Below are 22989 nucleotides of genomic sequence, written 5' to 3'. Positions count from 1 at the left end.
AAATTGTAATATTTGAAATAATTTATAAAACAGACTCTATTAAGTCACACGAAAATAAAATTTAACAATATATTTAAAAGATAATTCGTATTTTTTTTTAACTGTGATCCATCAAGAAATCGGTCATCACGCAGCCTAAAGATACAGTACGTGTATATGTAGCTACATGGAAATATACACACCATCATGTTGACGAAGACCAGTTCACTTTGGCCGTGCGCAGAATTAGAAAGCTATGCACAATTGCAAAAACACAATGAATGTATACATGTAGCGTTGAATACCAGCGATTACGTTTGATATTGAGAAATTTCAATTGTAATCCATTGTGAGATAGACTCGTATATTAAACAAAAAAACGTTTTTATGACTAAGACAAACAGCGAATTTACAAATGTATCAAAAATAGCGTAAATCCTCTGTAATTAGGTCACTACACGCCTATTTCCATGCTTATTAGAGAACACTAGTTATTGTTTGTGTTACGGAGTAATAACAAACTAACATTTGCCAATGTGTAAACAGTACATAATTATGTTTAAACATCAAAGACAGGGAAATTAACACTATGTACATACGGTTTGTACTCAGACGACCCTGTTTCCTCTCTCCCAGATATATGTATTAATAGTAAATGTAGATATTGTACGTATTATGTGTAGCCGTAGTACTATTAAGTACTACGTAATCAATTTCTGTGTTAAAATGACGTTTTCTTTGTAAAAGAATATTCATGGTAGCCGTATTGTGGAGGAGTATTCTTTGTGTGTGGATATTGAGTACTACGTAATCAATTTCTGTGTGAAAATGACGTTTCCTTTGTAAAAGAATATTCATGGTAGCCGTATTGTGGAGGAGTATTCTTTGTGTGTAGATATTGAGTACTACGTAATCAATTTCTGTGTGAAAATGACGTTTTCTTTGCTCAAGAATAGCCAAGACGTCATTCTCACAATCTGATAAAAACTTGATAATACGAACGTAGAGTATCAGAGTGTAATCGAAGATCTGGTTAAAAATAATCAGATTGCTATTCTCAAAAAAAATTGACGTCATTCTCAAAAAAACACCAGATGACTGAATACATATATTTTTGCATTATTTCTACTCTTTATGATTTGCCGATTAACAAAATTTCAATTGATACATGTTTTTTCCCAACAATGTAGTTTATTATATATGCAAAGAGTAGTAAAATATTGTTTTGCTGAGTTTCAAAGTCTGTGGTTTTTATGGCTCTTGCAACTGTCAATAATCTAATGTTAAGAGATGTAATGGACTGGAGATTTTGTGTTATGAAATTTAGATAGAAATAACAATGGGTAAAGAATTGAACCCTGTGGTATCCCAGATGTAGTTACACGTTCGTTCCTTTTTTTAGTTTTGATTATTTTTGCACAAAAACCTGAACGTCCTTATTTCAAAGTTTACACGTAACTCTCGCGTGATTTCGAGGTTTCTCTAGAGTGCACATCCAATGCTCGTCCCATTGTTGACATTCATAAATGTGCATCATATTATAAATACCGAACGCTCGTGCGCACGTGAGGGACAGTAAAACAGTACCACACATCTGGATGTGGGTATAGGGAATTGTGGTTCTTTTTTGACTGATGTTTGTGATAATCTCGTGCTTTATCACCTAACTCGCCTCATACTATCGAAATTTGAAGCCAAAATGATCGCAACGTTGCGATAATATTAAAAAAAAGAAATATAGAATATATTTGACCAAAATATCCTTTAAATGGTAATCGATATCTCGAACACCTGTTGTGAAAGCATCATTATCTCAAACATCACGCATGCAAAGTGTCTCGGATATCTCGAGCAGAAACGCTTAGGAATAAATGTTATATATCGAGCAGAAACGCTTTGTAATTGACGTTATACCTCGAGCAGGAACGCTTAGTAATATCAACATTATATCTCGATTATAACGAAATGTCTCAGTATTTCGATTATTTAAATGAAACTGTGAAAAAGACTCGGTTAACATCACACATTTTATATCAGTTATCCATGATATGAAATTGGGTAATTGTGCAGCCTCGATAATCCAGTGTTAACTGTCACTGCCGTAATATGATGACAGTGATAGTAACCCCTGGAATATAGAGACAGGTGATTGCGTGACGCACGTGATTAGGTATGGGGTTACCAGGACGACCACCTGCATGGATTTCTACGGAATGCCGTTAAATGTTGACCGGGTGGGGTGTGTTTCTTTTTGTCTGTGGTGGCAGGATTCTGTGAGATATAGGACTATAAAATGGGGGCAAACAGTTCCACTATCACAATAAGACACAAAACCGATATACCGCAGCCTCCCAAAACACACTATCACAATGACACACATCACCAATATACCACAGTCTCCTAAAACACTATTACAAGGAGATACAACACCAATATACCACAGCCTCCCAAACATGCACAAACTTCACACATGCAACACACCGCATACTCGAAGGACTGCTCATATGACCTTGGATGTTAATATTTTTAATTTGATTTGATTAGTTTAACGTCCTATTAACAGCCAGGGTCATTTAAGGACGTGCCAGGTTTGTTGGTGGAGGAAAGCCGGAGTATCCGGAGAAAAACCACCGACCAACAGAATGTTAATGATCTTGGATGTTAATATGACAAAAATAACGACGTTGAATGTAATAAGAAGTTATTTTAACCCAGCAACCAACCGAGAATAAAGTAAAGGTATATGTATATCGCCGTTAAGCTGACCAAGCTTTGTCGGAATGGAATTATTTGTGCTATTTCGTTTGTTTCTCTGACCCTGCCAAACAGATCATGGTTCTCATCATTAACTCCACGTTACAAAATAAAACTTGACGAGATTTCTCTGCGGTTATATGACCTGCTCCAGGCTATTAATAAAGAATATAATAACTTAGACGGCATTTTATCGTGAGGATATTAGAAAGACATAATGAAATTTGTTTTGGAACATCCCCCAAAATCATCCTCTGTCGAGATATAACTACAGTTATATAGGTCCGATGCTATAGAAAACGCAGGTGCGAACACAATTTAAAATAGATTGATGTTATAAAGCTACATTGCTTATTCAAAATCCCACATCAGCGAATTTGTAATGGGTTTTGGGTCTTCTCTATCATGACTAGAGTGTTTGAATTGAGGGGTCGGATTTAATTTTTTTCGCGTTCTATTAACAATGAAAATGACGTTTATTAAAAGGCGTGGCACATGTAAGTGAGAAAACACCGTAGTATCCAGAGAAAAACCATCGATCTGTGGTTCGATTGTTAGGCTATTGACAGCGAGGATCATATAAGGATAAGACAGCTTTATGTGTAGAAGAATGCCGGATTACCCAGATAAAAATTAGCTGACGCACGTATATGTACTCTTCTTGCAATAGAAATTGTATTGCAAGAAGAGTACGTATACGTGCGTCAGCGAATAATGTGTACTAGGCTCGATATAACAAGAGTGATATTAACCCCTTGGATATCGAGGATGCGATTATTCTAGAACAATTAATACATGAGATTAAGCTCCATAATTCAAATATTAAGACTGAGTAATGTAAATTATATGCGAGCTATTGATCGCTTGTCTCGTTTTTATTTTATTTCAGCCGAGTTAATTTGTTCATAACGAGGCACGGGAGCGCGATATGATGTTTGGTTAAAAGGACAGTACTAATTACACTGTGATAGCGAAGAGAAAACGTCTTTGATGACATCAAATGAAATTCTAATGTCAGCGCATTAATTTTCAACATTCTGTCCGCAAAAGTGATATATCTTGTCTCGACTTCGGTCGGTTCGGCTATCATTATGTACCTTCGTTATTCGAAGTCCAATAAAAACTAAATTAATAAAAATATCATCACTTGTTGTACTTTCTAAAAAAATAAACAAGTACAAATACCATAAACAAACCAACATTCTCGCCAGTGCTTGACATTGCATGCTTTCTTAAACCACGCAACTTGTTTTCTCGAAATTTCTACATAAGTGTTATATAAGATCTTCAATAATAGTCGAACGTTTGTTGAAGCACACTAGACGAATCACTTCAACACTTATGTAAGAACACTAGATAATCTTGTTAAAAACACTTATATATACTGTACATCTGAATTCTTCGGACAATTTGTAATTCCTTTGTTCGCATTATTCAAATTCCAATTGACTGATGCTTCAGGAAATATAGTCTTTGAAATTCTATACAAGTAGGGCTATTTGTACATGACCATCATAATTCGTCGAAAATGTGTCGTCGAATTATACCAGAAACACAGGGAGGGACCTGACACGAATTTGCACCGTGATCATGTCAGCAGATCGGAATAACGACCATCACCTTTGTGGGCATTGCACAGGGATTTGAGGATTAGTTCCAGTTCTCATCGATTGGTACTATACACATTACATGTAAAATACGAATTTTACCGATTTTGATCTATACCCCTAAATATTTAATTCTCAAATCCCTGTGGAGTAGTTGTGTAAGCCAGAGTTATGTTTGGCTAGACGATTTGGTGATCGAGTTTGAACCCCGACTAAGTCATAAAAGTGTCACCCTTCGTCACTTGTGTCTCTGATTCAATGTAGATATAGATATATGCAGATGGTTTGGAAATCGTACCAGGTCCCTGTGACCAGAATTGTCATTTTAAGACTTAAGTTATATCATTCATCATGGTCTTCGATGCTACTTTAACGCATTAAAATTCTCAGGACAATTTTTGTATCGTCCCCCACATTTTTCAGATTCTCGTTAAGTGTTAAGACTTCCACAGTGATTTATTTTACAAAGCGTATACAGGATATATATCAAGTGGTGTGATATCATCCCTAGCGGGATGACATGACCCGTGTCGTATAAAGGTCAAGTGTCAGTTACAGATCTAAACAACTGTAAATTTTGTTATAATGAACTGATGAACCGTGTTTCGTCAATGTATGTATTTGTCGCGTGGTTATAATCACAGGGGCCTGAGAATTAGTTACAGTTCATATGAATTCACAGGGGCTTTGTAATTAGTTACAGTTTATATAAATTCACAAGGGTCTGATAATTAGTTACAGTTCATATAAATTCACAGGGGCCTGAGAATTAGATACAGTTTATATAAATTCACAGGGGTCTGAGAATTAGTTACAGTTCATATAAATTCACAGGGGCATGAGAATTAGTTACAGTTCATATAAATTCACAGAGGTCTGATATACTTTATATAGTATGGACCCACCAGAATGTCTATATGGGACGTTTTTGGAGGAATTTTTTTGACGCGAAAATTAATTTACTACAAGTTAATCAGCATTTTACCGGTAAATGTCGTTAGGCATCACGACTGAAAATTAGGCCGCATCGAGAAGAAATAAGTTTACAGTAAACGGCATATGAGAGATTGTTTTGAAGATGCTCCACCTCTAACAGGGCATAAACAATACTCATCATTTGAACAATAACTGATGTTAAATCAAATATTGATCTGTCTAATTATCACAAATGTACATTTGAAATGTGCTTTTGCTTCTGGCGCATGCGCAATCAGTAGGTTGTTCCATTTAGGGCGTAGTGCATTGGATTTTTTTGAACGCCATTGATTATTTTAATATTTTTATCTTGAAGTAAAATTAGAAGCTCAAACTTTTCAGTGGTAGCAATGTTAAAAAGTAAGTTACTTCTTTAACTGGAGGAAACAAATACTAATTCGTCTGCTCTTGTTTTTATAGAGAAAAATATACCATTCTTGCTACTGCGATGTGGACTTATAATTACGAGCGGATTGCATTATGATAGAAACTCTATGAAACGCTAACACATAACAGACACAGTGTGACGTTCAACAGCTTTTCGGTATCACGGAGAACTCTTTGTTTTCACTTTCAACTAAACTGTTCAAAGTATCATAGAGAACTCCTTTATCATCAGTTTGTTGTATGGTTGGACACGGTTTGTAATATAAAAGGGTCATCTGTTTTGAAACAGTTTGTTACATCAAAGTGGGTATGCTTGGCTGAGCAGTTTGTTTTCAAGATGTATGCGTGCTTGGCGTGTTTGCTTTAAACAATGGTGCATGCATGGCGGAACAGGTTTTTGACAAATGTGTATGCAATTTATAAAAAAAAAATGTTTATGCGTTGTTGTACATTTTGTTTGATACAAATGTGTCTGCATGATTGAACAGTTTGTTTGATACAAAGGTGTGTGCACGATGGAACAGTTTGTTTGATACAAAGGTGTATGCACGATAGAACAGTTTGTTTGATACAAAGGTGTCTGCATGATTGAACAGTTTGTTTGATACAAATGTGTGTGCATGATTGAACAGTTTGTTTTATACAAATGTGTGTGCATGATTGAACAGTTTGTTTTATACAAATGTGTGTGCATGATTGAACAGTTTGTTTTATACAAATGTGTGTGCATGATTGAACAGTTTGTTTTATACAAATGTGTGTGCATGATTGAAAGTTTGTTTGATACAAATGTATATGCATGATTAAGCAGTTTGTTTTATACAAATGTGTCTGCATGATTGAACAGCTTGTTTTATACAAATGTGTGAACATGACTGAACAGTTTGTTTTATACAAATTTGTTTGCATGATTGAACAGTTTGTTTTATTTAAATGTGTGTACATGATTGAACAGTTTATTTTATACAAATGTGTGTGCATGATTGAACAATTTGTTTTATACAAAGGTGTGTGCATGATTGAACAATTTGTTTTATACAAATGTGTGTGCATGACTGAACAGTTTGTTTTATACAAAAGTGTCTGCATGATTGAACAGTTTGTTTTATACAAATGCGTGTGCATGATTGAACAGTTTGTTTTATATAAATGTGTCTGCATGATTGAACAGTTTGTTTTATACAAATGTGTGTGCATGATTGAACAGTTTGTTTTATACAAATGTGTGTGCATGATTGAACAGTTTGTTTGATACAAATGTGTCTGCATTATTGAACAGTTTGTTTTATACAAATGTGTGTGCATGATTGAACAGTTTGTTTTATACAAATGTGTGTGCATGATAGAGCAGTTTGTTTTATACAAATGTGTTACGATGATTGAACTGTTTGTTTTATACAAATGTGTAACCATGATTGAACAGTTTGTTTGATACAAATGTGTAACCATGATTGAACAGTTTGTTTGATACAAATGTGTGTGCATGATTGAACAGTTTGTTTGATACAAATGCGTGTGCATGGTTGAACAGTTTGTTTTATACAAAGGTGTGTGCATGATTGAACATTTTGTTTTATACAAATGTGTGTGCACGATTGATCAGTTTGTTTGATACAAATGTGTGTGAAAGATTGAACAGTTTGTTCGATACAAAGGTGTGTGCATGATTGAACAGTTTGTTTTATATAAAGGTGTGTGCATGATTGAAAGTTTGTTTGATACAAATGTGTATGCATGATTGAACAGTTTGTTTTATATAAATGTGTGTGCATGATTGAACAGTTTGTTTGATACAAATGTTTGTGCATGATTGAACAGTTTGTTTTATACAAATGTGTGTGCATGATTGAACAGTATGTTTGATACAAATATTTGTGCATGATTGAACAGTTTATTTTATACAAATGTGTGTGCTTGAATGAACTGTCTGTTTTATTCAAAGGTGTGTGCATGATTGAACAGTTTGTTTTATACAAAGGTGTGTGCATGGTTGAACAGTTTGCTTAAATATGTGAATGCATTTGTTCTTGACAAAAGAGTATGCATGATTAAATAGTTTAATTTAAAGAAATGTGTGTGCATGGTTGAACAATTTCATTGCATCATGATAGGTAAAATTTGTGTCTGAAAACGATGGACATTTTGCCAAGCTAAAAGCAAAACCCAAAGAGTTCCTTCACGACCTTGACCAGCATGCGCTGGACCACAACGTGCTTGACCAAAACCATGTACGAAATAAATAATCTACGTGTAATTAAATGAACGTTATTTGGGGACGGACATTGTCTGAAGATGTTTAATCACATTAGCACTTCATTGTACAGTCACGAGCCCGTCCGTGTAGACATTGGTGGTCGAGGTCACGGGGTTAAGAGTACATTCCAACATACCCACTTTATAACTTCCACATGCTGCTGAAGTCAAGGGTGAAATTTACAACACTTATCCAAAGATTATTGTTGAAAGGCTGACTAGCACACAGCCGTAATGTATTAACTTGGTCTGGCCAGATTGTGAAGGCGGAGAGCCATGTATACTACATCATAGGTAGCAGATATTCTGATATACATGTATTAGTAGATCGTATACTACGTATATTAATCTACATGCATGTCGTTTGAATGTCACCTGACACATTGTGACATTAACCAGAATAATTTTCATCATATTCCCACGATGTCACTTTTTAAATGTGATTCGATGATAAGAAATCAAACTTGATATAAAGCGATGTTACAATAAGCGACTAACATAGGTATATATGATTCGATCCAACGAATATAATGTAAATATATAAGATAAATCAGAACTAATACAGACATATCCACGTGTATTTGTATGATATACCTTAGCTTGATCTCACATGAATGCTCGTTTCAGCAACAAGAATATGTCATTATGATATTAAACGATATGACATTAAGCGGGTCGAAAAAAAGTATTCTGAATTAGAGTCGAAAAATTTCTATGCCTAAGAGTTTTTTTTTTTTTTTTTTTTGGAAAGTATCATTTATGTTAGAATATTTGTTTCATAAATTATGTGACGTTTTCATCATTTTCATTCCGTTTACAATCTTGTATATCTATGAACATAATTCATAATGCTGCCAGGTTGTTTGTCCCATGAAGGTGCCAGTGCACACTTCGTTCTTGTCGTCGGAAATTTCACATAAAATATTCACTGGTTGTGTGCCATATACTCTTTCACAAAGAGATCTAAGTTCAACAACCAAACATATGCATGACACAGGACTAGTTCACCTCTTGTCTATTTTAGTCTGTAGTGCTTCATTTATAGTGAATGCTTTATCAACGTTGTACTCTGATAACTTTCGAAATGAGGGCTGACTAATTAAAACCTATTATTATCTATAAACATACGATTCATCACACATGATGTAATTAGTTAGATGTGAATAAGAGTTTCATAATTCATAATGATACAAGCAAAGATGATTTATTTGGACAAATTGAAAAAAAAATAAGACTAAATTGATGGTAGATTTGACTTTTACCGAACTGCAGTTAAGGTATTATCTCCCTTTTTAAATTATTGATATAATTACTAATTTTGTATAGTTGGACATGATAAGCATACAATATATCAATGTTTGAACGGGGAATATATCACTTCTTATAAGGAAGTCAATTCTACTAAATCAGTTCTATACGAACAGCATTTAATATCGATATTTAATGTTGATACCAGTGATTACGATAACAATGTTTTAAAATGCTAAAGTCTTATTTCTAGTATTACATTATTTTGATTATAAATGACATTTGATTTCTTTAACTATGAACGCAAGTAACACATTATATTGTAATGTTTAGTTTTTAATCTTCCGTCGTATTTTCTTTGTAAATAATAACGACATTTAATTCCTTCAACTATGAACACAAATAGCACGTTGATGAATACATGAGCACGTATTATGTTTAGTTTTTATTTTCCGAACTTATTTTCTTGGTAAATAATCATGACATTTGATTTCTCTGGCAGTTAGCATAAATATTGTAAATACATCTGTGTATACATGTACATGTTTATTTTAATGTTTGCTTATATTTATTTGTTAAAAAAATAAACAAACGTATCGTACTTACCCAAATAACGTCAGCATCATTCCTATTACACCTCCAACGGTTACCCAGGAAACCATTTTGAGAAAAGACGATAATCCGGAGATTAGGATAAGCTATAATAAGGCACTATACGAAATGGACGGAACACTCCTAAAACACTTTAATAAGTCTTCTTATAAATCAACGTTCAAGCAAAAATCCACCAAAAACAGTCGACGACGTTACTGATTAATTTTTCAGAATTAAAAAAAAAAATCGAAATTTTAACCAGCCGATGCACACCTTGCGTTTAAAATCATTTGAGTATTTTAGGGTCTATCCTTATTGTGAAACGAATGCACCTCTGACCAGGGACGGATTCGAATGCACCTTCTTCTGTGTTGACTATCAAAAGTTGACGGACGAAGTATTATAATAGCACTTAGATAAAAGTATGTGAAGTACCGACTCCGTAGTAATAATTCGACCCACTGTAGTGACAACAGCGTAATACACAGACTTGGTATCGTGAAGAGCACGCGCGTGTGTACGGGCGCTCGTGAGCAGGTGCGTGATGGCTATGTCCTGGGCCGCTGGAGAAGTTCGTATCAATACGATATCTGTCACTATAGAGCGTAGCGCACGTGTATAGTTAACACAGAAATGATGTTATATCCTCCCATTGCACACTTTATAATACAGTACCCCACAGTACGGTGCTATACACAGGGGTTTGAGAACCAGTACATGTGCTTGCCTTAATTACAAGGACCGAAAAATATCGCGTGCCGAGATCAAGATGCCACGATCTTGTCTCAGTATCGCAATTTCGTATCGCAGTATCGCCATCTCGTATCATAATCTTGTATCGCAGTATGGCAATCTCGGCTCGCAGTATCGCGATCTTGTTTCTTAGTATTGCAGTCTCATTTCGCGGTATCAGAATCTCGTATCGCAGTATCGCTAACTCGTATCCACAGTGTATGAACGGAAGTGTATAGTATTTTTTAAATTCCGTACTTGCGAGTCTGTATAGCGGTTCGCGGTCACTTGCTAAGACAAATGAAACAATCGATCATGGATAATTTTTGCCAATTTTATTCATTCTGTATGTTTTGTTGTAATCTTCGGTTATAAACGGCGTTATGGATAGAAATTTGAACAACCAGTGACTAATGAAATGTTGAGGGTTAACCAGCATTAACATTTGAGACACTTTTTGTGAGTTGATCTGCTGTTCATCATCGAAGAATTGAGACACCCGCCTAATATTTTGCACTATTTTAAGGTATTCTGTCTGTCTTTCATTATTTCTAGCACCATCACAGGTCTATAAATGAATCCAACAATATAAAACACATAAATACATCTTTATGGACACAATATCTTTTACTTAATCGTATTTTGAAGTTGTAGGGTGATCAGTTAAAATTGTATAGTCACTTGCATTGTTTTGAACTGGCGATGTATAGTTGCTTGCGAGGACACTTGTATAGTCGATGTATTATTTTCAAAATCATGTTCATGAATTTGTTTATATACTTGTTATGAAGACTTCTATAATGTTAAACATATTTGTAGTTACGAATAATGCCGATATTTCGTGTTTTTACCGACCTGTACACCATGCCTGTTTTCATTCATCCCGCTTCGATACTCACAAGTGACGATACAAAAAGCAACTAATGATTATAATATACACTTCCGTTCATACACTGTGGTATCACAATCTGGTCTCGCTATATCGTAATTTCGGCACGCAGTATCGCAATCTTGTTTCACTGTGTCACAGTCTCATTTCGCAGAATTACAATCTCGTCTCGCAGGATTGCAACTCGTCCGCAGTATCGCAAACTCGTATCACAATCTGGTCTCGCTATATCGTATTTCGGCTCGCAGTATCGCAAATTCGCGTATAACAATTTCGTCACGCAAGCAAATCTAATCGTCACAATCACATCTCGTAACGCAGTATCGCACTCTCGGCTGTAATTTCGCAATATTGTCTTATGTTATCGTTATCTCGTCTTGCGGTATCACTAAATCACAATATCGGCTCATAGTATCACAAACGCTTGGCAATGAGGTATTAGATATGTAGGCCCAAGTCAAGGTAACTCAGTGCTGGTCATATCGACGGTGGGTATGTTTTATTCGACTTTCTCCTACCTATAGAGCAATCACAACACATGGGAGAAATTTCTAGCAATTTTAGAAAATATCGATAATTTGTCGATTTACAGTAATTGTGTCCCTGTGATATTTTACAACAACATATTGATGGTGTACCCTCAATGGTTCACGTGTGTAACACAGGGACTTTACATGGATTTCCAATCAACGGACAATATATTTATATATGTATTATAGTCGTGATACTATAATACACATTTATGTTGACAGTTAGGTGAAAAGTCGTCACTGTGGTACGTAATACACAGCATTCATAGCCTATCAATATATTATATGTGTTTCAATTGTATTAATATTTAATATAAATTCCCTTTGTTCTCAAGGATATCTGTAAATCCGTCTCCAGAAAGAGCCAATATCGCTTTTCTATTTATTGATAAAAGAATTCTCTATTCTCTTTGTATTCGTACGTGTTACTCATAATATACTGATGTCGGTCATCCTTTGTCCATAAACGCTAAAAGCTAGAAAATATGAATGAAAAAAGGAAAAATGTAAAAGATGTAATTTTGAAGAAAATTGTCTGATAAAGCTGCATGGGCATTTCAGGCATAGTTGTAATTCTCTAAAACTGTGTTAAGGGTCAACCTTTAATATTAATTTTTATATCACCCCGTTTAAAAATCATCTTAACTCTAAATGTACCGATAGAAGCCTCACTTAATCAGTCTTATCACTTTAAGAGAAAAACAAATCAGAAGTTTTTTTTTGTTTTTTTTTTAATTCGTAAATTTTTTATATCTGATGTTTGTATAATTAATCTAAAAAGGGCCTATTACAGCTACCAATGAATTTTACCCACATAACAATTTGGCAAAATCTACTAACACTTATTATTCGAACATCTGTGATCGATATGCTACGTTTTGACGGTCAAGTACAACGGAGTTGTCTCCGCTACTATAGCTACATGCACTATGTATAGTAGGCAAGGTACGTCTGTTCGTTCTACCCTCCCCCATGGTGAATACATAATCCTCATCATTCGGAAACCTTCGGCACTTTCCGTACCCGAAATATTATTTCATGTTTCTGGAAATTAAAGTGTCGAAGTTTATCGATTGCTGTCCTAACCTATAGCCTGGGATTATAACAACAATACCATTATTTCTAAAGGATAAATCAACAACGCAGACGGTTCCGTTTCTCTGCTTCTACATAAATACATCAGAACTTCTAAAGCTTCATCCCATTGATGAAGGTTATAAGAAAAAGACTAACGATGTAGAGAATAGAAAGGTACTTTATTGTGATGTCATTCAAGTTTTTAAAATGTTGTTCAAATTAGTAAACATATTAATTATTCACCCCTATAATTCCATAATGTACTGCCATGTGTTTTGTTGTGGAAGAGTTCAAATGTGGCCCCATAGGTGAACGGAGTATTTAAACAATTGCTGACCCCCAATAAAGCTATATTTTTTGTACCGAATTCATATTTAGTAAATAATTTCTCGTTTTATTGAAAACAAATTTCAGAAAGTTAAGTATTCTATAATAATAACATTATAACATGATTTCCTGTTTTGTTTGAACCATCCTCGTTTTTTCCATAGAGGTATGTAAAAACAGAATCGACCAATCAGAAAGATAAATATGGCATGGAGAGAATAAGAAGTACTATATTAAAGCAAGAATAAGAAGTACTTTATTAAAGCAAGTTAAGTCATGCGGAGTATTCTCCCTTTTAGTGTTTATGCAAGTTACCTCCCCTCCTATAGAGAAAGATCAGTTGATTTCCGTGAAAAGTCAGGCAAAGAAAACCAATGTAAATGCGTTCATTGGCTTTCCAAATCAAAACGACGGTCAAATCCTGCATACGTTGTCCAATTGTGACCATTGAAATAATGGAAATGCCCCGTGTAAATTTAGCACAGTTCTAAAAACTAAATTTTGAAACCGAGGCTACGTGAAAATAGCCCTATAATATAAATCAACTTCTTCACATGCAGAGCGATTTTGATAAGAATTTTTTTTCTTCTTCATAAGAAATTACACTGGATATGTTTCCTTTGCCAGACTATTGAATTAGATATGTAATTGGTTATATAAAAAAAGTATCGTATAATTTGTTCGTGATCCAGATTGGTCCGAAAAAATAATCTAATGTCGGGGTTACTTTCACTCTCGTTTTATCCACCCTTGGAATATGTCATAGCAAAACTGATGGCTCTGTCTGGGACAACAAATGAGCAAGTAGTTTGGTCCTTATTGAATAGCTTTGAAGTTGGGCGTCGCTTTTCTGTAATCTTCAAATGAAGTCTCTGCAGGCCTGATGCCTCTAGTATTACTACGAGGCAGTCGAGAAGTGGATATAACGACAGTGATAGTAACCCCTAAATTATCGAGGATAAAACAACAGTGAACCCCTGAAATATCGAGGATATAACGACAGCGACAGTAACCCCTGGAGTATTGAGGATATGACGACAATGATACATGTAGTAACCCCTGGATTATCGAGAATATAACGACAGTGATAGTAACCCCTGGATTATCGAGGATATAACGACAGTGATAGTATGTTTGTTTGTTTGTTTGTTTAGTTTTACGTCCTATTAACAGCCAGGGTCATGTAAGGACGTGCCAGGTTTGTTGGTGGAGGAAAACCGGAGTACCCGGAGAAAAACCACCGATCAGCGGTCAGTACCTGGCAACTGCCCCACATGGGATTCGAACCCGCATCCCAGAGGTGGAGGGCTTGTGGTAATATGTCGGGACATCTTAACCACTCGGCCACCGCGGCCCCCAGTGATAGTAACCCCTGGATTATCGAGAATATATAACGACAGTGAAAGTAAACCCTGGATTATCGAGGATATATAACGACAGTGATAGTAACCCCTGGAGTATCGAGGATATAACGGCAATTATAGTAACCCCTGGAGTATCGAGGATATAACGGCAATTATAGTAACGCCTGGGGTATCGAGGATATAACGACAGTGATAGTAACCCCTGGAGTATCGAGGCTATAACGATAGTGATAGTAACCCCTGGAGTATCGAGGCTATAACGACAGTGATAGTAACCCACGGAGTATCGAGGCTATAACGACAGTGATAGTAACCCATGGAGTATCAAGGATGAAGGTTCATAGAACCTCTGTATATATTAGAGAATAAATATGAATAAGTGACAGAAAATGAGGAAACACAATTTATTGAATTAATTCAACCTATTTACATTATATACAATTCATTCCATCTAAGTTCACAAATAGTTCCTTACATAGCATTTATGTTTTGTATTTTTCTCATTGAAAAAATAATAATAATTATATAATTAATAATAATAATAAAAATAAGGCAGGATAGAATACAGCTACAAGATTATTTTAAATTGTTAAATATAATTTGTTAGATCATCAAAAATAGATGAGATACGCTATATGCAAGACACAAAACATCTATATGGGTTTCGCTACATAATATTAATGATAAAAACAATAAAAGTTAAAAACAAAAAAACGATAATAGACAAAAAATATAAAAGAAGGATTCAGTCAAGACTAGACATGTCCATTGAAAAAAATATGAACGTTTTGATTTTACAATTTATTTAAAACCCATATTTTTAACGCTAAAAATCTGCGAGTCATACGCAACGCCTAATAGCGTAAGTTTAAAGATGCTCCACCGCTGACAAATGGTATTTTTCACTATCAAAAACAGCAGTAGACGATTTAATATTTTTCTTCAGTTACAAAAGTTACCTACTTTACACCATTGCCATCGTTGAAAAGTTTGAGCTTCTAATTTTACTTCAAGTTTGAAATATCGAAAATAATTAATTGTATCCCGAAAAAATTCCGTTGCATTATATCCTATATGGAATGATGTACTGATTGCGCATGCACCAAAGGCAAAATAAATTATTTTATATTATATTTTGTGTTAACTAGACATATATGTACACTATTAAACACCAATTATTGTTCAAATTATGAATATCATTTATGCTCTGTCAGCGGTGGAGCAACTTTAATTGAGATATGGATTTTAATGAGAATGTGTATTTGTACAATATCGTATCTGATAATGCTAGTACCACTATGGTGTTTTTCAGGAGAAGTTGGCGTGATTTTCAACCTCATGAATCAAGAAGAGTTTTTAATAGTATGATGATATCACGAAAAGTTACAGCATATGTTTTAACTATACATATCAACATAAATTTTGCCAGTACTGCCCGAAAACATGATATTTACTTCTAAGATGCAATGATATGCGTACACATGGTCTAAAGGAAAGGTTAAGTTGTGGTCTACAATTTCATTTAACATTTTTACAGCGATATAAGTAATCATTATGTGACTTTTTCAGATGAATTTTTACCTAACAGGCATAGACCATTAAACCAAAAATCATTACAGTGAATATAAAGCACTATACTTGTTTGTCCGGGAATTTGAATGATTTTCACAGCTTAATTCACGAAAATTCATGATTTTCAATAGATTGCTGAAGCAAAAAAAAAAAAAAAAAAAAAACGTGTAAAAATTCCTCTGGGTATGGCACATATACATGCAACTTAAGACATAGAAAAGGTAACGGCCTCCTAGCAGATAGCCTTGCGTAATACCTGTATTTGTTCACTCACACTCAAAATATTTGATAAGTTACTGCAAACCAACGACATTTTCGCGACGATTTAATTTTTCATTGTGATTTTATTTCACGATTTAAAGTCATTTAATTCTACTTTATATGATTATAACAATTTCATGGCAATTAATTTTCGCATTTTATAGTGGCCTTCAGCGAACAGGCTCATCCAATTAGTTTCATTATTAGTTTATATGAGAACTGAAGGCAGGTATTAAAGAAAAATGTAAATGTAGGATAGGCCAATTTTTCCACGGTGATTTTATTTCACGATGTATATATATTTTATTGCATTCTACTTTATATGATTATAACAATTTCGTGGATATTAATTTTCGCGGTATTTTTTGTTTGCTAAATTTATTTGTACACGAAAATACATTTTTTAATTTGTTAGACCTATAACGTGACATCAAATATTCAATATTTATTCATTCAATAACTTACTCTTTTACCGCTTCGATCAGTTTTTTTTTTTATCTTAATTCATGGAAACAAACCACCACATATTCAGTGTCATCATAGTTCTTTTCATAACATATTGTGCCTTAAATTAGAAACCCAATCTTTGCTGTTTACACCTCAAAAAAGCAATTTCCTTTTATAAATTCAATTTAATATGGGCTATGTAAGTGTAAAAAAATGATAAAAATGAAAATAAAAAGAATGAATAAATAATAAGAGACGCCGCAGGTATTTACACATTGTTTTTGGTAAACATATACAATTATTATATTTACTTACACTTTATGATACGATCTATACGAAGGTTTTCTCCACTTCCCCCTGCTACATTGGATATTATGGTATTATGGTATAAACCAGGATGTGTACCCTAATTAAATCAATGAGAATAACTTTAAGGGAATTTGCAAAATAAAATGAAATTTGAATCAACTTTGTTTTCTGTTAATACCACGGAGGTGTGATTTGCAGCAGGCGCTTCGTCAATTCGCCTTTAATGTAAAGTTAAGTAGTTCAAGGTGAATGTTTCTCAAAGTATGGATATTGTTGTAGCTGCGCCATTAATCTAGCTACAACGTATACTGCAAACTTTTTTCTCGAGTTTTCATGGATTACGACTTTTTTCACGCCAATTTAAGTTCACGATTTTGAGTAATTTGATTCTACTAGAAGTATCATTAGAAAAATGTCGTGGTGATTGATTTTCGCGGTAGCTTATCGCTGGCGAATTATGCGGAATATAATCGCTCGCCAAAATACATTGGTTTACAGTAGTATCATCCTCAATACTCCAGGGGTTCCTATCTCTTACGATCGCCACACCCCTGGACTATCTAATAGTAAACTGAAGACAACAGAACAGAACAAGTAATTTAGTCCTTTGCTGTACATCAATAGAGCCGTATAACGGTACTCTGCAGTTGACTGTGTGGCTTTGAAGTTGGACTCTGTAGTTTACAAAGATATTTCTGCAGGCATGTGACTGGTTCAGATTTGTTCCCCAGAACTGCCTTCAGTTTTACTTTGAGATAGTCCAGGGGTGTAGAAATCGTAAGTGATCGGAACTCCTGGAGTACGAAGGAGGCACAACCAACTTCAAAGTAAAAATTGTACACGAAATGTAATTGCGGCGAAAATAAAATAGTTCACAGTATGACTTTGGTGTGACTTTAAAATTTGATTAAATTATATCCACAATACATGCACGCGAAAATAATTTGGTTCACAGTAAGTATGGCTTTATTCTGACGTTTTGATAGGTGTGACGACTGTTGGAGACTTGTGATGCTTGATCAACACCAATACGATGAGAACAAGGGAGAGAACTGCTGCTGACACGTAGGTGGCGCCACTGACAAACGCCTGGGTGTAGCCTTCCTGTGTGACGGTCTTCAGGATGGTAGTTGGATAGATAACGTTTATGCCATAGCCTTGAATTTTTCTGTCCTTCTTGAAGTCGATAACGGACTTCATTATCAATCCACCTGAAATTATAACGGGAGAGAGAATACAAAAATTTGTATATACTGGTTTCTAAAAGCCCATTACCTTTCCTAAATTTTTAAATTGAGAATGTAAAACGAGATTGATAATTTGATCACAAAAGTTATAAGCTCACCGTTAACACTACACTGCTGTCATCACTTTCTAAACAATGTAATGAAAATAAGTTGAATATCAATTTTCATAACGCGGAATGTCTTATGATTGCTATCGTCGTCCTAATTACCGCGCGATTACTCACTTTTAGCATAGATTACACAGAGAATATGTGTTTCATGTTGTAACCTCATCTTAGGCCATCGAAAAGCTTTTGAAAGACCCTTAATTTTTGTTTCGGAAAGGTATCTGGCCCTTAAGTTTACATTCTAGAATGAGAAGGTAAGATGATGAATTAACAATAATAAAAATTTAATTTCAGGCCGAACTCGCTTTTAACTCAAGTCCGACCGGCCCAACCATTTGACTAAATCCTGGATTTCTTTGTTAACTGGCCGACTTCCTTGAACAACGATGTTCTAGATGCTGAGGACTAAGAAAGGAACAATGGCTAGGCAAAAAAAAATTATATATACCTATGTTTGTTTAGGGTTACATTGGCAAAAAAAAAAAAAAAAAAAAAAAAAAAATAGTGTCGGTCGGTCGGTCGGGAGGATTTTTTTTCTTTTTCTTTTTTTTTTAGCGTTTTTCACTCTAAAATGACGGCCGGAACCGGAGTCTGAGATCAAAACGCCGACTTTTTGAAATATTTTTTCGTAGAAAAATGGAAAAAAATAGGTTCGGGGGTAAAGAATTAGGGTCGGTCTGGAAACCCTAAACAGACATATTTTATTTTAGCCTTATATCGGCCAAATATTCCGTGACATCCAATTTAGACGAGTTATTCTATATTTACATGGGTAATCACTGACTTACCACTTCCTAGGGCAAGAAGTGCAACCGCTGTTAGCAAAACGACCTTGACAGCTTTATGAGGATGGACAAAGGTCAAGGCTACGAGGACTAGTTGGATGAGCGTGCTTGCTAAGCCTAGGGCAGATGCGATACCCTGGAGCTTGATAATTGGTTTCTTCCAGTCCTGCCAATCTGAAATTTTACAGATTGGAAAATGAATTTCAAATGATGTCTGCAACAAATTCAAGTGTAGTAGGAAACTGATAACTTTTGATAAGGCATTTACAGTTGGATTAAAAAAAATCGTTTTGGATATAAAACCGCAAGTAAGATATATCCATCCGCGATATTACTATTACTGTCTTAATTATTGACCCGGGACTATGTCATAGCACAACTGAAGGAAGTTCAGACGAAAACACTTAGACCAATCCCAGGCCAGCAGAAACTTCTTTGGAATATGACAGAGAACAACAGTTGAATAAATAATTTGGTCCTTTGATGTACATCAAAACAATCGACTAACGCTACATTTTGGGCGTTGCTCTACATAGTCATTCGAAATGGACAGACACACATATGGAAAGCCATAGCTGTCTTATGCTGTAAATCTTTAATATATTATGTGGTTTTGTCGTTATATAATGTGGTTTGTCTTTATGTGTTGTAGTTTTGTCTTTATATGATGTGGTTTTGTCTTTATATGATGTGGTTTTGTCTTTATATGATGTGGGTTTGTCTTTATATGATGTGGTTTTGTCTTTATATGATGTGGTTTTGTCTTTATATGATGTGGTTTTGTCTTTATATGATGTAGTTTTGTCTTTATATGATGTAGTTTTGTCTTTATATGATGTGGTTTTGTCTTTATATGATGTGGTTTTGTCTTTATATGATGTGGTTTTGTCTTTATATGATGTAGTTTTGTCTTTATATGATGTGGTTTTGTCTTTATATGATGTGGTTTTGTCTTTATATGATGTAGTTTTGTCTTTATATGATGTGGTTTTGTCTTTATATGATGTAGTTTTGTCTTTATATGATGTAGTTTTGTCTTTATATGATGTAGTTTTGTCTTTATATGATGTGGTTTGGTCTTTATATGATGTAGTTTTGTCTTTATATGATGTAGTTTTGTCTTTATATGATGTGCTTTGGTCACTATATTATGTGGTTTTGTCACTATATTATGTGCATACACCAATATATTATGTGCATACACCAATATATTATGTTGTTCTTTCTTTATATCGAAACATCTTTATATCTATAACCATCCTGGGAATGAAATTTGTAAGTTATCCCTTCTTCGGACTTATTAACTTTAAGGACGTTCCAACAGCTAAGCTAAATTTTTATATGACCAAAACAGTTAACAGTTCTTTTACCATTAGTAGGTAACAGAGTGATTTAGAAAAAGACTGTTGAATGTTAAATAACAGAGTTATTAGATCTATACAAAATATCCGTATCCGATTTTGATATTGAAAATCAATCGGTTAATTTGATTAATCGATTATCAATTTCCAACCGATTCCCATCACTAGTAAAAATAGATTTATTACCGAATGTTGTCGGAAATGGATGTAGCTTAGCAAATATTGTCTGTTCAAATGCTGTCGTTTTTGTGTTTGTTGTTGTTTTTTTTGCAGTAAATAGTGACACTTATGGTCGATTTATGAATTTTGAGTGTTTTATACTTAATAGCTATCGGTTAACTCGAGATCTTTTGTAGCATTTGTGTGCAAATAATACCATTCACTGTTTGGGAAAATAGTGTTGTTCATATATTTCCAATTTTATTCTTATTTCTTCACCCATACTTGCAAATATTTCAATTTGAAACAGCAAAATCATTCAGTTTCCACTGAAGAAAAAATATTTCTCAAGAAGACGTTTAGATGTGTGTTGGTCAAACAACGACCCCAGAAATTTAGTTCCAACTGAATCATTAAAACGTTTGATATATTGGTGTTTCGATATAAAGAAATGACCACGTAATATATTGGTGTATGCACAAATATATATTGATGTTTGCACATAATATATTTGTGTATGTACATAATATAAAGACAAAACCACATCATAATAAAGAGAAGACCACATCATATAACGAAAAAAACCACATAATATAACGACAAAATCATATAACATATTAAAGATTTACCGCATAAGACATCTATGGCTTTCCATACACACATATAAACAGTTTTTGTTTTGTTTATTAAGGTATTCATTAGCGAAATTGTTTTTTTAAATATTGAAAGCACTGTTAAAAGATTCTACGCAATGAAATAATAAAAAAAAAAATCCAAATCAAAGAAAAACCTCATGGATATTTTAGTTATACACTATACAAAAATTGAACACGAAAAAATAGTCATTTTTTTTTACGCTGAGCATGAAGCTTTAAGATAATAAATATATCCTTACTAACTTCCTTCCTTGTGCTCAGTGAAGAGGTAATCCGCTCCAACTTGTCTGTATCCCCAGAGGCTATGATAAATCCTCCCCTCAATATTGAAGTCAAAATAGTAGTCGTAACCCCAATTGGAATTGAACACACATTGGGTCTGAAGACCGACCGATGCAATCAACAACCCCAAGACGCAGAACTTCATAATAACAATAATCACAGTCAAAACCCTTTTTCCCGTCTCCATTTTGTCGGCATTTAGCACATCGGGATCTCCGTTTCCAGACTTGGCCCCCTTTGCTGATTCTTGTTTAAGGTTTTCTGTCCATTTGTTTTCCTTCACCTTAATTGTGGTTGTCTTGGCGGTGCTTGTTTTGCTAACGGTATGTTGTTGCGGCGGAACGCTAGCGGTTGGTATCTTTTCGTTAATTTTTGAAGCCATTTTCTTCTATCACAGTAAACAAAATCCCTCGGCACAAAAACTCATATACGTTGACTAAGAGTTGCAATGTTGTGTCTAATTCCTTAAGAATATGTTGTTTAGATTGTCGAAAATCTTCACTGCTTTGATGATTATTCTTCGTTTCGAGAATCCCTTACCGGTTTCTGATCACACTCTACAGAGGTATGTGTATTGCCTGTGTGCTGATACCACTCAAAGACTGAAGCGCCGACGATAGGTTATTTCAAGTCATTAAATATATCGGGATTTGATACAGATTACCTGTCTTCTCGGGTAGATGTTTAATATCATTCGGACACCTCTAGAGCTGATAACAGAACCGATATGTGTAACTGTGTACAAACAGTACACTGCTTCGTTACATACTGTATTTATCGACGTCAGCCGACCAAAATAAACAATACGTTACATAAGTGTACTTCTGTTAACATGGAACATTTATTAAGTATGGACCTTTGCTTAGGTTAATATGATTTTATTCCACCCTGGAATAATACAATAATGACCAAGGGCATAGACATGGTGGTATAATAAGGTCCTGAAGATTCTTTAAAAAATATTAAAAGGATTATCTCATGTTAATTAAAAGAAGAACAATGGTCATAGGAGACCACCCTGATACACTCCTCATTACGTCGACAGAGTTCATAATTACAGTTTCGAGACTATGACGCTGTATAAATT

At 34.5% G+C, this 22989-nt stretch overlaps 2 protein-coding genes across 2 annotated transcripts in view; both read right to left on the bottom strand.

Moving 5' to 3' along the window:
• LOC138308975 (acetylcholine-binding protein-like) overlaps positions 1-10441 on the bottom strand; it is a 51965-nt gene extending 41524 nt beyond the window's left edge. The window contains exon 1 of the mRNA XM_069250057.1: positions 9810-10441. Within this exon, the coding sequence (XP_069106158.1) occupies positions 9810-9865 (56 nt within the window). The 5' untranslated portion in view covers positions 9866-10441. The remainder of the gene's footprint in view (positions 1-9809) is intronic.
• A 5203-nt stretch (positions 10442-15644) lies between these two features.
• On the bottom strand, positions 15645-22857 carry LOC138309212 (uncharacterized). Its single transcript, XM_069250363.1, has 3 exons — positions 21864-22857; positions 19448-19618; positions 15645-18516 (listed from the first exon to the last, which is right to left on the bottom strand). The coding sequence occupies exons 1-3, from the start codon at positions 22282-22284 to the stop codon at positions 18272-18274; spliced, it is 837 nt and encodes a 278-aa protein (XP_069106464.1). The 5' UTR covers positions 22285-22857; the 3' UTR covers positions 15645-18271.
• Positions 22858-22989: the final 132 nt, after the last annotated feature.

This window comes from Argopecten irradians, chromosome 15, assembly GCF_041381155.1.
Source record: "Argopecten irradians isolate NY chromosome 15, Ai_NY, whole genome shotgun sequence".
Taxonomy (NCBI): Eukaryota; Metazoa; Mollusca; class Bivalvia; order Pectinida; family Pectinidae; genus Argopecten; species Argopecten irradians.
This window is presented reverse-complemented; position numbering and strand designations above follow the sequence as displayed.

What these genes read in the sequence shown, in the direction of transcription:
- LOC138309212 (XM_069250363.1), bottom strand. Translation starts at nt 22,284, where the DNA reads ATGGCTTCAAAAATTAACGAAAAGATACCAACCGCTAGCGTTCCGCCG. An exon ending in CACTGAGCACAAGGAAGGAA is followed by an intron (nt 19,619 to 21,863) that starts GTTAGTAAGGAT and finishes GTAAAATTTCAG; the next exon opens with ATTGGCAGGACTGGAAGAAA. An exon ending in ACTTCTTGCCCTAGGAAGTG is followed by an intron (nt 18,517 to 19,447) that starts GTAAGTCAGTGA and finishes TTATAATTTCAG; the next exon opens with GTGGATTGATAATGAAGTCC.